Here is a 19,578-nt window from a genome sequence, read left to right on the forward strand (position 1 = left end):
GGCAAAGAACCAAGTGTGAGATCTTGTACCTTGACTAATGAAGTATGACCGCTTGGTTGTAAGTGGGTCTTTAAGACTAAGACAGACTCCAAAGGTTAACTAGAGAGATATAAAGCTAGACTCTTTGCAAAGGGTTTCACACAAATAAAAGGTGTTGATTATAATAAGGCTTTTTCTCATATCTCAACTAAGGAATTATTGAGGATAATCATAACCCTCGTAGCTCATTTTGATTTAGAGCTACATCAAATGAATGAAAAAATTGCTTTCTTAAATGAGGATATGAAGAGGAGGTATACATGCAACAACCTCCTGGTTTCAGTGTAGATGACTCAAATCATTTAGTTTGCTGAAGAAGTCAATTTATAAACTTAAACAAGCCTCCCGTCGATAGTATAAAAAGTTCAATCAGGTAATTATAAACTTTGAATTCACTGAAAACATTATTGATCAATGCATATACCTTAAGGCCAGTGGGAGTAAGTTCATAATATGGTTTTCATTCTGATTCTCACATCTGAGTTCGACATATAATCATGCACCAACAGAAAAGCCAAATCTATAGATTTATAATCGGTTATCTCAATCAACTCAGAAGATCACCACAATTTATCATAATATTTTGTTTAATCATAATAAAGATTTACAGGATCTATGTTGGATCACCTGGTCTGAGAAATGTACAACCTCACAAGGAGTTATCGCCCAAGATGGATAGTTTGCCTGGTCTTAGAAAATGCACTGATCATAATATGGTTTTCATTCTTGAATATTGAACGTTGGGTTCCCCCCAACGTTCATGTCTCTCATCTTCTCCTCTCTCTTATATGAAGAAGAGCATGGAAGGAGGGGAGTGGGGAAGGCAGAAGCAACTAAGCTCATCAAAAAACCCAAGCCTCACTAGAAAAAAGAAGTTCATTAAAGGAAGGGAAAGTTCACCAAAAAACTCAGGTAAAGTGATTTTTTTCTGGCTGTTAAAGCGGGCGAAAGGAGTTCGCAAAAATCGATTTCGGCGAGCTCTATTAGCGAGTTGGGAAGAAAGCACTTGAGAGAGATAGAGAGAGGTTGAGTTTTGGAGGCACCATGTGACCTCACACAACATTTTCTCCAATTTTATTTGAGTTGTTGGATTTGGGCTTTGGCAAATGGTAGCATAGATCAGAATCTTGATGTTTAAAATAAGTTTTGAATGTGTAAGTTTGAATTTGTTTACTTGTGTTATTTTTGGACTCAAATTGGATTTGAATTGTTTTTTTAAGTCCAATCTAATTCAGGTTCGAACCAAAATCTAGTTCCATTGCTTTCTTTTTTTGCATGTAAGCTAATCATTTTTTTGCATAATTCAGTTCTATCACATACATTATTGGATCCAGATTAAACCCTACTTGATTGGATATGTTTCAGATAGATTTGGATCTACTGTTTTTATTTTGAAACTAAACTCATATTTGGTATGTATTCAAACCATGATCCAATAAAAATCCAAGTACATGTCCATTAAATTTAATCCATGATCCACTAAATCCAAAAAATCCATTGATATAATCCATGATTCATGATCCATTAAATCCAAAAAATCCATTAATCCAATTCATGATCTAATAAATCCAAAAACATTTATTGATTCAACCTATGGTCCGTTAGATTCAATCCATATCTAATTACAAAAAATGACTATTATATAGCTAATTTGATGTATTTTCCAAAATGCCCTACAATTTTCACAATTCTCCCCATTTTCAAAATCACAAATATTTGGTTTTAAAAAGTCCTTTTTACCATTTGTACATGCATGCTTCCTAAATATATATGAATTTTCTATCAAACATGTGACTATTTTCTGCAGAACAATTTAGGTTCTCAGATCTGTATCTCTCTGATCCGATGTCAAAAACTTATGTTTTTATAGTCGCTGAAAAGCTGAGATACAAATATGTAACTTTTTTTATTCGAGACAAAATCGAATACCCAACTAGGGTTCCTATTTTTTGAGTTCTAAAACCAGAATAAAAGTATACTTTGCAGACTAAAACATGCGTGACTGCTCCTTTTTTTTTGTTCTATGCTACTTATGCTAAAAAAAAAGAGACAAATTGAAACGTTAGCTTTTCAACACCACCAAGATCACCTTGATCTACTAAGCGGTTGGAAAGAAATGTTCTTTAGAAGATAGACTTATCGATTGTTCCAATCTGAAGAGCATGCTTCTATTCCAGTTTTGGAATTAAAAAAAGAGAACCCTAAGTGGTTTTTGGTTGTCCCAGCTTTTCAACCACTATAAAAATACAAGTTTTAAATATCAGACTACAAAGATATGAATATAAGAACAAATACTATTCTGTAAAAATATATATGCAATTTTCCTCTTATATATATGCAGAGTTTCTCCTATATATGTGATTTTTCTCATATATATGCAGAGTTCCTTGTAAACATGTGATTTTCTCCTAAATATATTTAGAGTTCCTCCTATACATACAATTTTCTTCTAAAGATATGCAAAATTCCTCCTATATATTTGATTTTTCTCTTAAACATGCGATTTTCTCTTAAATACATGCAAATTTTTAAGTTTAACAGGATGGTCACACATATTTTTATGCAAAGTTTCGAAGTATATGCGAACTGTAATGCCCTAACTTTTTATAGTAAAAATTTTGGAGTAATTTTTTTTTTTTAAATAACAAAAGTGTGAAAACAAGAGTTGGGTGCATTACAGGGTAAAACAAAGGAGTACTAAGAGTATATCATTAATTAATTAAAGCATTAATGTCATTTATTACATCTCATAACAGAAATATAAATCTACTAATCAGAGTTCAAACATAAAATACTGAAATAAATGAGATCTCTTGGCAATATCCATAATGATACCTTGATGCTCCAATTTAGTTGCTACCTGAAAAACATTTAAATCAGAAGGGTCAGACTCCCCTGTCTGCGTAAGAAGCATTATATTTATATGTGGTGCTTAGTGTCCTATGTACAAATATTTGCAAACATCTAAAGTTATAACTAGCAGGTAATTTGCATAATTCTAAGAAAAGAAACATACTTTTTATTTCATGATACAGTACGAGAGATAACTGGACTAAAGGTACATTTATTCATACTAGCATAAATTGTAGTTCTACAAATGTCATATCAACAATTTACAATTCTTCAGAAATAAGTTTCCAGTCAACTTAAATTGTTTAATGTTTATCTTACACTTACCCTGTGGGTACGCACAGGCATAGACCGCGTAGCAGACTGAGACCATACGGGGGTCTATTATTTAATAACCCAAATGACTAGCCGTACGAATATCCAAAGGGGACGGTCCGTGACCGAGAGAGAACTCCTTTATGGCTAGAAGAAGAATTAAGATGCACCCTGTGACACTTCTGCAGAAGACTTGGATCTACCACCTAGGATACATTGGTAGTCCTGGTCCCCTAACTTCGTGGACTGGGGATTCGGTGAGACGCCTAGCTCTCACAAAAACCAGAACGTCCACGAAGCTTGTACCACCTACCCTCTACAAGGTAGACCATGGGTCTAGTAACATACACCGTCTTTCAGGTGTACCCAGAGCCCAGAGAATCCAGTAACATACACAATTTTTTAGGTGTACCCAGAATCTCGAAGGTTTTATATGTATGTTTTTATTTAACCTTTTCTTTATAACCACATGCGATCTATCACACCACCAGGGGTTCAGTAGCATATACCGTCTTTCAGGTATACCCAGAACCACACAAAATTTTATGATTTTGCATTCATTTCCTTTTTTGTTTGCTTTCTTGTGCGAGCCATCGCACCACAGGGATTTCCAAAATCTCGAACCTGACTTGAGGTTCACACACAGAGTATGCATTTTTTTGAGCCAGGGTGCCATAAGTACCAACCAGGTCACATTGCTCAGAACATGACATCAACTTGGAGCCCACATTCACATTTAAGTTCTGAGCTAGGGTGCATGAATCCGCACCCCACGAACTATACCAGCCTTGTGGCATGGTTTACTTGTTTTATACCATTAGGTTTTAAACATGCAACGTTCCAACTCAAGGTGATGTGAACTAGCAATTTTCTACCAAACAAGCGGAGGCCCCATTGGTTATAGTCACAACGACCCATTGCGCCAGGACGACCTGCCCGAGCCCTTTCGCACCACAAACTCTTGGCAACCAATGCCAAATCGGGTTATTAAGATAGTACTCTAACCGCCGCTAGTTACTTAACAAGGAGCTGACCCACTCTAGCTTGCCTTACTAATGCTCCGACATAAACAATACCAATGATGTGATCTGGTTCACGGTATAAATCTGTGTAAAACAATTATAGTACTGATACATATAAACCTACTGATTCGATCTGTCAAACATTGGGAAATAAGGAAGAAACATGTTGATTCATGGTATATTAAATATGGTCTGTTCATATATACATATATGTTTATGATATGTTTTGATTTCCCATTTTGCTATGTCAAGAAAACATAAGTCTGATATGTTAGATTCATTATTTAGTAGGATTAAATTTCCAACAAATATGATGCTAACTTCTGGAAATATCTGTCAAATAAAATGATGGTTGACAAGTAAAGTGGTTTCGTAAGCAGGTGATAGCAGTACCCAATTAAAGTCAGTTGAAACAATATTTTACCCCAAATCGATGTTTGAATAATGCATCTAAGAACATGAGAATTGAATCATGCTATGAATGGTGATAATGATCGACACTGGGGCCATTTGCACAAACGGTGCCGCCAGCACCAGCAAGAGCAACGTCTGCTGCCTTGCAAAAAGGTTCACAACCCAGATCAGACATGATGGCTCACACCGGACTCACCCAGGTCCGGTTATGACAGTCGGCAGCAGGGTCGGTTAAGATTCTGCTGGTGGTTTTTGCTTAACATAAAAAATGAGGCTGGTTTCCCCCGAGCCTCCAGTGTTTTTCTTTCTTCCCAACACAACCACACCCATTTTTTTTGTTCATAGATTCATGGAGCAAACCCCATCACTGTGTAATGTATTATAGCCATTACCATTCCAGCATAACTTGGTATGCTTCTGAATGTTTCACGTCAAATGAATATAGTGATAATCACATGATATGGTTTCTCAGCAAGGATCAAACTTACACATTGTTTTTCTTTCCCATTGTTAAACCTATACATAAACTTTTTTTTTCTTTATTAAAAATAAAAGAATCCTAATGATAAACATTATACAGCCTTAGTTAAAAGAGAAAGCATTTGGTAAATATTGGGACATATATATATATATGGATTTGTTTGTCTCTAACTCTAATGGCATCATCAGAGAATCACCACCCTGATGGCATCGTCAGAGAATCACCACCCTGACGGCATTGCTGGAGAATCATCACTTCAGCAGCATCATTAGGAAATCACCATCCTCATGGCATCATCAGAGAATCACCACCCTGATGGCTTTGCTGAAGAATCACTACTTCAACAACATCATTAAGAAATCACCATCCTAATGACATCGTTAGAGAATCACCACTCTAACGACATCACCAGAGAATCACCACCCTGATGGCATCGTCAGAGAATCACCACCCTGACGGCATTACTGGAGAATCACCACCCCAGCAGCATCATTAGAGCATCACCACCCTAATGGCATCATCAGAGAATCACCACCCTGATGGCATCGCTGAAGCATCACCACTCCAACGATGTCACTAGAGAATCACCACTCCAACGACCTTCACTAAAGAATCACCACTCTAATGGCATCGCTAGAGAATCACCACCCTAGCGGCATTGCTGAAGAATCACCACTCTAGTAGCATCATTAGAGAATCACCACCCCAATGACATCATCAGAGAATCACCACCCTGATGGCATCGTTAGAGAATCACCACTCTAACGGCATTGCTGAAGAATCACCACTTCAGCAACATCATTAGGAAATCACCATCCCAATGGCATCATCAGAGAATCACCACCCTGATGGCATTACTGGAAAATCACCACCCCAGTAGCATCATTAGAGCATCACCACCCTAATGGCATCATCAGAGAATCACCACCCTGACGGCATCGTTAGAGAATAACGACTCTAACGGCATCGCTGAGGAGTTACCCCTCCAACGACAACATTGGCACTACCAAAAATCACCCCCTGAGCCAACGCAACACCATAATCCATCCGACAGTGGTGGGGAAAACAAAAATCCCCGCAACGCTCTCTCAAGAGCAGCAACACCCAGAAGATCGGTGTTAAGCTATGCCCAACAACGACCCTCTCAGGAGTCAAATGCCATCACCGACAACACAAAAGCAACATGCTAAGCTCAAAACATCAGATACGTTCTCATTACCAAGAACAACTGGGGATCATCAGCATCCACCAACGGGATGCACAAAGGCTCAACTGGCGCAGACAATGCTTTAACCTTCTGTCCAAAAGGTCACATCCGCAGAGATACTCTTTGTCGCAGACATGGTATCAGAGCAGTGTTTTAGAAAAGTGTTATAGAAGTGTGGTTCAAGTCACTGCACACATCGACCATTGCACTGTAAGTATGCCTAATTCAGTAGAATTGTATTTATGTTGTTTAATTGCTTCTTCTGCATGTTTAGCTTGAATTCTATGGTATTTCGGGTGTCGTCCGATGCGAGACACCATTCCATGTTTAAGCCTCGTATATCTGGCTTAAGATATCGATTGTCAGAACCTAGGGGTTCGGTTACGCTTGTGGATATAGTTTCCCAAGCTGGTTCGAGTTGACTACTGCGAGAGTTGAAGTTCTCGACTGAGATCAAGGGAACTACTTGCGTAGTTCGCCCTTCTCGTTCCACAGTGTGTTGGTGGAGACGATTGAAGAATCGTAGCGATGATCGCACTTTTATCCTCATTGTGTTGAAGGCGATGTAGTTTGATAAGAATTGTCGTGTAAGGCTCTAAGCGAGTGTTTTCCCTCTTTTTCCAACTTATTGGAATTGTTCGTAACCCTGTCTCCAACGAAGGGTATCTCTGCGGATGTGACCTTTTGGACAGAAGGCTAAAGCCTTGTCTGTGCCAGTTGAGCCTTTGTGCATCTCGTTGGTGGATGCTGATGATCCCCAGTTGTTCTTGGTAATGAGAACATATCTAATGTTTTGTACTTAGCATGTTGCTTTTGTGTTGCCGGTGATGGCATTTGACTCTTGAGAGGGTCGTTGCTGGGGATAGCTTAACACCAATCTTCTGGGTGTTGCTGCTCTTGAGAGAGCGTTGCGAGGATTTTTGTTTTCTCCACCACTGTCGGACGGATTGTGGTGTTGCGTTGTCTCAGGTGGTGATTCCTGGTAGTGCCAATGTTGCCGTTGGAGGGGTAACTCTTCAGCGATGCCGTTAGAGTGGTGATTCTCTAACGATGTCGTCAGGGTGGTGATTATCTGATGATGCCATTAGGGTGGTGATGCTCTAATGATGCTACTGGGGTGGTGATTCTCCAATAATGCCATCAGGGTGATGATTATCTGATGATGCCATTGGGATGGTGATTTCCTAATGATGCTGCTGAAGTGGTGATTCTTCAGCAATGCCGTTAGAGTGGTGATTCTCTAACAATGCCATTAGGGTGGTGATTCTCTGATGATGCCATTGGGGTGGTGATTCCCTAATGATGCTACTAGAGTGGTGATTCTTCAGCAATGCCGCTAGGGTGGTGATTCTCTAGCGATGCCATTAGAGTGGTGATTCTTTAGTGAAGGTCGTTGGAGTGGTGATTCTCTAGTGACATCGTTGGAGTGGTGATGCTTCAGCGATGCCATCAGGGTGGTGATTCTCTGATGATGCCATTAGGGTGGTGATGCTCTAATGATGCTGCTGGGGTGGTGATTCTCCAGTAATGCCGTCAGGGTGGTGATTCTCTGACGATGCCATCAGGGTGGTAATTTTCTGACGATGCCATTAGAGTGGTGATTCTCTGGTGATGCCGTTAGAGTGGTGATTCTCTAACGATGCCATTAGGATGGTGATTTCCTAATGATGTTGCTGAAGTGATGATTCTTCAGCAATGCCATCAGGGTGGTGATTCTCTGATGATGCCATTAGGATGGTGATTTCCTAATGATGCTACTGAAGTGGTGTTTCTCCAGCAATGCCGTCAGGGTGGTGATTCTCTGACGATGCCATCAGGGTGGTGATTCTCTGATGATGCCGTTAGAGTGGTGATTCTCTAACGATGCCGCTAGGGCGGTGATTCCCTAACGATGATGTGATTAACGATGTTATGATTAACGATGTTATGATTAACGATGTTATGATTAACCATTCTTTTCGTTTTGTTGTGTTAGAGTGGTGATTCTCTAACGTTTGCGTCTAGAATGGTGATTTTCTAGTGATAGCGGCCTTGTATGGTGTCGCTTGCGGTTGTTCGTGGAATGTGTTTTTATGTTGTGTTGTGTTGCACGATTGAGTTGCGATAGAGCTCGATGTGCAGCAGAGGACTGAACCCACTCTTCTAAAACATCAAGGATCTTGGCAAAGTTTTTGTCAAGGGGAAATGATTGTACTATTTGTAAAATGTATTAATAAAAGTTGTTTCATAAATGTTGTTGTTTCACCCCTGTGACCCGCCCAGAGATTTTCACTTGTTTTCCCTTTTAGTACTTCCGCACTTGCGCAATGTTTAAAAAAAAAAAAAGTTTACCCTAAATCCAAAGGATTTTCAAGGTCGGGAATTCTGGGGCATCACACTAACACAACCTTCCATTGCAAAAACGTAAGCACCAGCATTGTCCTAAGCATTTTGGTGAAAATTCTTAGATGAAACAAATCATTTATGCTATTTCACAAACAAAAACCTTTGGCCATGATGGAGTCATCACACGCCCCATTCTTTCCACTATTTTATTTGTGTAGACTCCATGGGTGTTGGTTCACCTTCTTGCATTTTTTTTTCTTTGATAATTTTTTTTTTTGCATATCCAGATTCACGTAACCCCTGAATCTGCATATCCGTCTCAGCATAGGGACCAACTTGTACTTGCTTAAAATGCCTTGTGGGCTGGGAACACCAACTACACTCACACCCGGGCATTTCAATGAGCCTTTTTCTGCTATGGTTAAGATAATGGCTGAACATGTATGTTTTTATTCAAATGAATACAACATACCTGTTTCACGGGGCAATGAACACACACATACAATATAGTACCCCTTACATGTTTGAAGTTCCGAGACGACTGGGATTCAGTTCTACTCTGTGATGGTGCAGCACGTTGCCACGGGTAGGATGAGCTTCACAGTCCAACAATGGAGGCTGATCACCCAAGAGAGAGTAGGGAAGTCCAGCCGTTTCCCCCTCTCTACCTAATTTAATTTCCTTCCCCAGTTAGAGGAGTTTTGATTTTCAAAACCCTAACCTCCAGCCCACGTTTTTAGTGGGTGTTTAGAATTTTCCAAAATCGCCCTTCCCTTCTCTTGGCTACAATCCCTCTAACTTCCAAACTTTGTTGCTTTTTTGGTACCCCTCTTCCATGTCACATGGGATTCTCCTCAATCCTTGGCAGAGTGAGATGAAGAAGCCAAAAAAAATGGGCTTAACTTACTCCCATGTTTTATCCTTTTTCACCATGGTAGAAATCATCACTTTCTATTTAAAAAAAAATAATCCCTGCACAGGGGATTTTGAACCAGGGTCTTCCACCAAAGTTGCAACAAACCCCACCACTTGTGCTATCTCTATTTTCGTTGCAAAGTGTATGAATTAAATTGTATTTAACCCCTTTTTGTTTCATTCTGGATTTTATGAAAAAGTAATGCTTTTCAATTCTACGTGGGAGCATCGTGGGCTTTGAACTTGGGTTGTGGCTCCACACAACCATGCATCCTACCACTACACCACACCATCACTTGGTGTTTAATTCTGCAAAAAAAAACTTTTTATGTCATGTTGAGACATTTTTCCTTGTTGATGGATTTCTCCCGTTTCCACGTGGATTTTTCTCCCGTTTGTTCTAAACTTGCACTCTCTTACCTTAAATGTGTTTTGGATCTCACACTATCATCCTGAAACCATCGGGTTTCCCATTGGGCCCCGTGAGCTGGGTCGGATCATCAAATCTTGCTAAGATCTAGATCCAAATACCACTTTGGAGGGTTTGTTACCAGTTTCGTTCTAGAAATCGCAAGTTATCAACATTGTATTGCATAGCATAAAATCTTACTATTTTACATAAATGCTTCTCTTTTATTCATTTAGAATTCCATAAATTTCACGGGTTTTACATCCTTCCCCTCTAAAAGAAATTTTGTCCTCAAATTTGTAATACATATTAATTAAACAATTGAGGGTACTTGTCCTTCATTGCTGCTATCGGTTCCCACATGCATTCTTCTAAGCCATGATGTCTCCATCTCACTTTGACTAATGAGATGATCTTGTTTCGCATCAACCGCTCACTGCGATCTACGATTTTGATCGGTCTCTCTTCTATGGTTAGATCTTCTTGCACACTGATGTCCTCAAACTGAATCACATGTGATGGATCTTGAAAGTGTTTTCTCAACATCGATACGTGAAATACATTATGGATCTTGGCAAGTTGAGATGGTAGCTCAACTCGATAAGCAATTTCGCTGATCCGCTCCAATATCGGGAAAGGTCCGACGTATCTAGGACTCAACTTCCCCTTCTTTCCGAGTCTGAAAATGCACTTGGTCAGCGATACCTTGACAAACATTGCATCTCCTACTTCGAAACTAAGCTCTCTGCATCATTGATCCGCATAGCTTTTTTGTCAACTCGGTGCTGCTCTAAGTCGATCTCGTATCTTCTGTCTGTTCAGTGTAATGTTGAAGTATCATTGGTGACTCAACTACTCTTTCGCCAACTTCGTTCCAATATACCAGAGATCTGTAAGGACACCCATACAGTGCTTCGAATGACGCCATGCCAATACTCGCGTGGTAGCTGTTGTTGTAGGTGAATTCTACTAGTACCACGTGAGTGTCCCATTTGCCTTTCCAATCCAGCATACAAACACGTAACATGTCCTCCAGTGTCTGTATAGTCCTTTCTGACTGTCCATCAGTCTGTGGATGAAAGGCAATACTGAATTTTAATTTAGTCACCAATGCATTTTGTAACTGCCCCCACAGTCGGGCGGTGAACCGAAGGTCTCTGTCAGAAATGATCGAGAGTGGTACTCCGTGTAGTCGTACTATCTCCTGAATGTATAATTTGGTCAAGCTCTCTAATGATTGACCCTTCCTTATCGGTAGAAAGTGTGCCGATTTAGTGAGTCGGTCAACTACTACCCAAACTGCGTCATGGTTCTTTCGGGTTCGTGGTAACCCCATCACGAAATTCATCGTGATATGTTCCCACTTTCATTGAGGAATTTTTATCAACTGCATTGTTCCTCTTGGTCTTTGATGCTCAATCTTGATTTGTTGACACGTCAAGCACTTCACGATGTATCTTGCAACATTGCGCTTCATTCCATTCCACCAGTACCTGTGTTGTAGATCTTTGAACATCTTAATTGGTACTGCCTGGGTGAATGGTATACTTGCTCTTATGTGCCTCTGCTAATAACTCTTCTCTAGTCTCTGGATCGCTCGGTACCAATAGTCGATCCTTAAACCATATACTTTCATCCTCCTTGCGCTGAAAAATAGTGTCTTCTTGCAACGCCAATGCCTCCATCTTCCTGTACTGCGAGTCTTCTTTTTGCTTAATCATGATTCACTCTCGCAGTTTCGATCGTACCATTAGGCTAGATAGCCTAAGTACGCCTTGATCGTCGAAGAAAGGTCTCCATTTTGTGAACTCAGAAATCATTTTTCATTCAAGACTTACTAGGCTAGAAAGATTTTCCCCGACCTTGCGACTAAGGGTATCAACAACAACATTTGCTTTCTTGGGATGGTATAAGATTCTGAACTCGTAGTCCTTGATGAACTCAAGCCACCTTCTTTGTCGCATATTGAGTTCCTTTTGGGAAAACAGGTACTTCAAGCTCTTGTGATCAGTGAAGACTTCAAACTGCTCCCCATATAGATAGTGTCTCCAAACTTTCAAAGCGAAAACCACTGCCGCCAATTCCAGGTCATGAGTGGGGTAATTTCTCTCATGAGTCTTCAGTTGTCGAGATGCATAGGCAATGATCTTTCTGTGTTGCATCAGTACACACCCTAGTCCAGTACCAGAAGGGTCTGTGTACACCACGAATCCTCTGCTTCCAGACAGTAAGGCTAACACCAGAGTTGTGGTAAGCTTAGCTTTAAGAGTTTGAAAGCTTTCTTCACTCTTCTCATTCAATTCAAACTTTACCCCTTTTCGTAGAAGCTTTGTCATTGGCATAGCGATTCGAGAGAAGTTCTGAATGAATCGCCTATAGTAGCCAGCTAATCATAGGAAGCTTCGGATTTTGCTGACATTCTTTGGTTGTGACCAATTCATCAAAGCTTCAACCTTAGTAGGATCCACTGAAACTTCGTCTTTTGAGATCACATGTCCAAGGAACATGACTTCTTCAAGCCAAAATTCACATTTCGAGAACTTGGCATATAACTGATGTGTCCGAAGGGTTTCCAAAATGATTTTCAAATGTTCTTTGTGTTCCTCCGCATTTTCTGAATATATCAGTATGTCATCGATGAAGATGATGACGAAGGAGTCCAAATATGGCCTAAATACCTGATTCATCAGGTTCATGAATGCCGTTGGGGCATTAGTGAGTCCAAATGGCATCACTACAAACTCAAAATGCCCATATCTGGTTCTGAATGCTGAGTTAGGGATATCTTCGTCCTTTATTCTCAACTGGTGATATCCCGACCTCAAAACGATCTTTGAGAAGACATTTTCCCTTTTTAATTGGTCAAACAAATCCTCAATACGAGGTAGAGGATATTTGTTCTTCACAGTTGCATGATTCAACATTCTATAGTTTATGCATAGTCTCATAGACCCGCCTTTCTTTTTACGAACAGGACCGATGCTCCCCATGGAGATGTGCTTGGTCGCACAAAACCATGCTCTATCAGCTCCTACAACTGCTTCCTTAATTCTTCTAACTCTGCTGGTGTCATTCGATAGGGTGCTCTTGATATTGGCTTCGTACCTGACATCAGTTTGATCCCGAACTCGACTTCCCGCTGAGGAGGAAGTCCAGAAAGTTCTTCTAGAAATACATCCGTAACATCGTGGACGATTTCTAGATCCTCAATCAGAGTCAACTTCATTTCTCCTCCGATCATACTAACTAAGAAAGCCATATCTCTCCGACGGAGATACTTCTAGGCCTTGAGGGTCGAAATAACCCTTTTCTTTATTCCAGGCCCTGCTAGTCGGAATTCAACTTCCGACATATCCGGTCGAGATAGAATTACTTTCCCTTCTCTACAGAGAACTCTAGCATAGTATTCAAAGAGCCAATTTATACCGAGTATGACATTGTATTCAGTCATATCAAGTATGATTAGGTTGGCAGGTAAATTGTGTTCTCCTAAAACAACTTTTACTTCTAGCATGTAGTTCACACAAATTTCATTGAATCCTATAGGGTTATATACTACTAGTTCTTGATTTAATGATTCTGTGGGGATTCTAATTTGTTTTGCAAAATATAAAGAAATAAAGGAATGAGAAACTCCACAGTCAAACAATACTAGAGCAGCTTGGCCGGAAATAAACATTGTACCTTGTACTAAGTACCCCTTTTCCAATTGATCAGTTGTAGTGGCATACACGTGTCCCGCTACGCTCTTTATAGCCGCATGTGGCTGTGGTGGCGGTGCACGGTGCTGCTGAGGCTGTTGTTTTCCAGTGCCATGCCATGCATCATCGGCCATTCTCTTTCGACACTCCTTGATGTAGTGCTCCATATTTCCACAGTAGAGACACCCTCTTGTCTCTCGGGGACACTGTTATCCGGGGTGAAAGCGATTGTACTTCTCACACCTTTGATTCTATCCTGGCCTGGGTTTGATGCCATTCTCGTGCCTTGGCTTCTTTTTCTGAGGGTGAAATCTCCTCCCACCAAACTTCTTCTTGAATTTGGGGTTTTGAACCCCAATTTTATTCTTCTGTGACCTCTGTCCCTCCTTCTAGTCATTGTCAAGGAGAGTCGCAACCTGTGTGTCCAAGACATACATGAACAACCCATTACTAAATAGTGGTTAACAATATCGTTATAGGTTTTACTCAAGTCATAACACGAAGGGAAATGGTCTTTTACCTGAATAGCCTCATCGAGGTTCTTGGACCCTCGAGTGTATAGACGGTTTCTCAAGCTTGTCTTCAATCCTCGAGCAAACTTCATTGTCCGATCCTCATCCAATGTGTACACATTCAGACAATAGTGTTCCAAACTGTGAAACTTAGTGATGTAATCGGCTAAGGTCATCTCGCCCTGTTTCAAGTCCAAGAACTCTTGTATCTTTTTTGCCCTCTCATGCTTTGGAAAGTAGGCGGCGTTGAAAACTTCTACGAACTCCGCCCATGACACAGGGCCATCCTGGAACTTTACTACCCTGTTGGTTTCCCACCACTTTTCGGCGTGGTCCTTGAAACGATAAGTCCCAAAGTCCACCCGACGCTCCTCGGGTACCTCCACTACACGGAAAATGCGTTCAATTTCTCGTATCCAACTCTTAGCAGACTCCGGATCCGTTTTTCCGGAGAAAGCAGGAGGGTCCATATCCATGATTTTTTTGTAGGACATAGTCCCACCGTTTATACTCTTCTCATGGGCCACCTGGTGTAGATTGTTGCTCATATGCTGCATTGCCGAAGCCTGATGGTAACCACCTCAGCCAGATTGTGCAATGTCCCCATTATGTCATTGCAACGGTTTGACCATGTCATCTATGTGGACACACAATTAAATAAAATAAAAAAAATGAATTTGTCACCATTCTCCATTTATAATTTCATAGAAACACAATATACAATTTTACTAATTTACTTCTAAGATACTAAAATCACATCATACCCTACTTACAGAGTCATCACGGTCGCTGGGAGAGCTAAGATCTCATTTTTTTCAGTCCTGCTCTGATACCAAAGTTGTAACGCCCCAACTTTTTATAGTAAAAATTTTAGAGTAAATTTTTTTTTGAAATAACGAAAGTGTGAAAATAAGAGTTGGGTGCATTTTAGGGTAAAACGAAAGAGTACTAAGAGAATACCATTCATCAATTAAAGCATTAATGTCATTTATTATATCTCATAACAAAAATGTAAATCTACTAATCAGAGTTCAAACATAAAATACTGAAATAAATGAGATCTCTTGGCTATACCCATAACGACACCCCGATGCTCCGATTTAGTTGCTACCTGAAAAACATTTAAAGCAGAAGGGTCAGACTCCTCTGTCTGCGTAAGAAACATTATATTTATATGTGGTGCTCAGTGTCCTATGTACAAATATTTGCAAACATCTAAAGTTATAACTAGCAGGTAATTTGCATAATTCTAAGAAAAGAAACATACTTTCTATTTCATGATACAGTACAAGAGATAACTAGACTAAAGGTACATTTATTCATACTATCATAAATTGTAGTTCTACAAATGTCATATCAACAGTTCACAATTCTTCAGGAATAAGTTTCCAGTCAACTTAAATTGTTTAATGTTTATCTTACTTTTACCCTGTGGGTACGCACAGGTATAGGCCTTGTAGCGGACTGAGACCATACGGGGGTCTATTATTTAATAACCCATATGACTAGCCGTACGAATATCCAAAGGGAACGGTCCGTGACTGAGAGAGAACTCCCCTGTGGCTAGAACAAGAATTAGGATGCACCTTGTGAAACTTCTGCAGAAGACTTGAATCTACCACCTAGGATATATTGGTAGTCCTGGTCCCCTAACTTCGTGGACTCGGGACCCAGTGAGACACCTAGCTCTCACAAAAAGCAGAACGTCCACGAAGCTTGTACCACCTACCCTCTTTAAGGTAGACCATGGGTCCAGTAACATACACCGTCTTTCAGGTGTACCCAGAATCTCGAAGGTTTTATATGTATGTTTTTATTTAACCTTTTCTTTATAACCATGTGCGAGCTATCGCACCACCAGGGGTCCGGTAGCATATACCGTCTTTCAGGTATACCCAGAACCACATAAAATTTTATGATTTTGCATTCATTTCCTTTTTTGTTTGCTTTCTTGTGCGAGCCATCGCACCACAGGGATTTCCAAAATCTCGAACCCGACTTGAGGTTCACATGCAGAGTATGCATTTTTTTGAGCCAGGGTGCCATAAGTACCAACCAGGTCACATTGCTCAGAACCTGGCATCAACTTGGAGCCCACATTCACATTTAAGTTCTGAGCTAGGGTGCATGCATTCGCACCCCACGAACTATGCTATCCTTGTGGCATGGTTTACTTGTTTTATACCATTAGGTTTTGAACCTGCAACGTTCCAACTCAAGGTGGCATAAACTAGCAGTTTTCTACCAAACAAGCAGAGGCCCCATTGGTTATGGTCACAACGACCCATTGCACCATGACGACCTGCCCGAGCCCTTTCGCACCGCAAACTCTTGGCAACCAATGCCAAATCGGGTTATTAAGATAGTACTCTAACCGCCGCCAGTTACTTAACAAGGAGCTGACCTGCTCTAGCTTGCCTTACTAATGCTCCGGCATAAACAATACCAATGATGTGATCTGGTTCACGGTATAAATCTGTGTAAAACAATTATAGTACTGATACATATAGACTTACTGATTTGATCTGTCAAACATTGGGAAATAAAGAAGAAACACGGTGATTCATGGTATATTAAATATGGTCTGTTCATATATACATATATGTCTATGATATGTTTTGATTTCTCATTTTGCTATATCAAGAAAATATAAGTCTGATATGTTAGATTCATTATTTAGTAGGATTGAATTTCCAACAAATATGATGCTAACTTCTGGAAATATCTGTCGAATAAAATGATGGTTGACAAGTAAAGTGGTTTCATAAGCAGGTGATAGCAATACCCAATTGAACTCAGTTGAAACAATATTTTTCCCCGAATCGATGTTTGAATAATGCATCTAAGAACATGAGAATTGAATCACGCTACGAATGGTGATAATGATCGAAACTGAGGCCATTTGCACAAACGGTGCCGCCAGCACCAGCAAGAGCAGCGTCTGCTGCCTTGCAAAAAGGTTCACAGCTCAGGTCAGACATGATGGCTCACACCGGACTCACCCAGGTCCAGTTATAACAGTCGGCAGCAGGGTCGGTTCAGATCCTGCTGGTAGTTTTTGCTTAACATAAAAAATGAGGATGGTTTCTCTGGAGCCTCCAGCGTTTTTCTTTCTTCCCTACACAACCACGCCCATTTTTTTTGTTCATAGATTCATGGAGCAAACCCCCTCACTGTGTTATGTATTATAGCCATTACCATTCCAGCATAACTTGGTATGCTTCTGAATGTTTCACGTCAAATGGATATAGTGATAATCACATGATATGGTTTCTCAGCAAGGATCAAACTTACACATTGTTTTTCTTTCCCATAGTTAAACCTATACATAAACTATTTTTTCTTTATTAAAAATAAAAGAATCCTTATGATAAACATTATGCAGCCTTAGTTAAAAGAGAAAGCATTTGGTATATATATATATATATATATATATATATATATATATATATATATATATATTGTTTGTCTCTAACACAACCTTCCATTGCAAAAACGTAAGCACAAGCATTGTCCTAAGCATTTTGGTGAAAATTAGTAGATGGAACAAATCATTTATGCTATTTCACATACGAAAACCTTTGGCCATGATGGAGTCATCACACGCCCCATTCTTTCCACTATTTTATTTGTGTAGACTCCATGGGCGTTGGTTCACCTTCTTTAATTTTTTTTTCTTTGATAATTTTTTTTTCTTTTGCATATCCAGATTCACGTAACCCCTGAATCTGCATATCCGACTCAGCATAGGGACCAACTTGTACTTGCTTAAAATGCCCTGTGGGCTGGGAGAGTCAACTACACTCACACCCGAGCATTTCAATGAGCCTTTTTATGCAATGGTTAAGATGAGGGCTGAACATGTATGTTTTTATTCAAATGAATACAACATACCTGTTTCACGGGGGAATGAACACACACATACAATATAGTACCCCTTACCTCTTTGAAGTTCTGAGACGACGGGGATTCAGTTCTACTCTGCGATGGTGAAGCACGTCGCCACGGGTAGGACGAGCTTCACAGTCCAGCAATGGAGGCTGATCACCCAAGAGAGAGAGAGAGAGAGAGAGAGAGAGAGAGAGAGAGAGAGAGAGAGAGAGAGAGAGTAGGGAAGTCCAGCCGTTTCCCCCTCTCTACCTAATTTAATTTCCTTCCCCACTTAGGGGAGTTTTGATTTTCAAAACCTTAACCTCCAGCCCACGTTTTTAGTGGGTGTTTAGAATTTTCCAAAATCGCCCTTCCCTTCTCTTGGCTACAATCCCTCTAACTTCCAAACTTTGTTGCTTTATTGGTACCCCTCTCCCATGTCACATGGGATTCTCCTCAATCCTTGGTAGAGTGAGATGAAGAAGCCAAAAAAATGGGCTTAACTTAATCCCACATTTTTATCCTTTTTCACCATGGTAGAAATCGTCACTTTCTATTTAAAAAAAATAATAATCCATGCACAGGGGATTTCAAACCAGGGTCTTCCACTGAAGGGGCAACGAACCCCACCACTTGTGCTATCTCTGTTTTCGTTGCAAAGTGTATGAATTAAATTGTATTTAACCCCTTTTTGTTTCATTCCGGATTTCATGAAAAAACAATGCTTTTCAATTCTACGTGGGCACTCTGTGGGTTTTGAACTTTGGTTGTGGTTCCACACAACCGTGCATCCTACCACTACACCACACTATCACTTAGTGTTTACTTTTGCAAAAGAAATCTATTTATATCATATTGGAACATTTTTCCTTGTTGATGAATTTCTCCCGTTTCTACGTGGATTTTTCTCCCGTTTGTTCTAAACTTGCACTCTCTTACCTTAAATGTGCTTTGGATCTCACGCTATCATCCCGAAATCATCAGGTTTCCGATTGGGCTCTGTGAGCCGGGTCAGATCATCAGATCTTGCTAAGATCTGGATCCAAATACTACTTTTGAGGGTTTGCTACCGGTTTTGTTCTAGAAACCTCAAGTCATCAACATTATATTGCATAGCATAAAATCTTACTATTTCACGTAAAAGGATTCTCTTTTATTCATTTAGAATTCCATAAATTTTACGGGTTTTACACGAACTTAGTTAGATATTTGCCAAGTTTCGATGTTTGAGTTAACATGATGTCCACACTTATTTTTATGTAGACTTTCTCATTTTATGAGTATATTTTGTGAGGACTTCTTCATCCTCGCATATAGTTTTTGCTGACTTCCTCATTCTCGTATATATGTTATGTAGGCTTTCTTATCCTCGCATATATTTTGTACAGATATTGAATAATATATTTTTGAAGGGACGTTCTCCCCAATCGCTCATCAGATCAAGGTGATCTTGGTGGTGTTGAAAAGCTAACATCTCAATCTACCTTTTTTCTGTTTTTTCAGATTTTTGATACATGT

The 19,578-nt window shown here is 40.0% G+C and overlaps 1 protein-coding gene across 1 annotated transcript; it reads right to left on the minus strand.

Moving 5' to 3' along the window:
* Window positions 1-14,067: 14,067 nt before the first annotated feature.
* On the minus strand, window positions 14,068-14,747 carry LOC149826649 (uncharacterized). The gene is made up of 2 exons (XM_090018355.1): window positions 14,199-14,747; window positions 14,068-14,094 (listed from the first exon to the last, which is right to left on the minus strand). The coding sequence occupies exons 1-2, from the start codon at window positions 14,745-14,747 to the stop codon at window positions 14,068-14,070; spliced, it is 576 nt and encodes a 191-aa protein (XP_089874481.1).
* Window positions 14,748-19,578: the final 4,831 nt, after the last annotated feature.

This window comes from Nuphar pumila, chromosome 10 (genome assembly GCF_984573655.1).
Source record: "Nuphar pumila chromosome 10, dmNupPumi1.hap1.1, whole genome shotgun sequence".
In the NCBI taxonomy this organism is placed as follows: Eukaryota; Viridiplantae; Streptophyta; class Magnoliopsida; order Nymphaeales; family Nymphaeaceae; genus Nuphar; species Nuphar pumila.

Coding starts and splice junctions, on each gene's coding strand:
- LOC149826649 (XM_090018355.1), bottom strand. CDS start 14,747: ATGCAGCATATGAGCAACAATCTACACCAGGTGGCCCATGAGAAGAGT. Junction 14,095..14,198: donor ACCTCGATGAGGCTATTCAG/GTAAAAGACCAT, acceptor TTGGACACACAG/GTTGCGACTCTCCTTGACAA.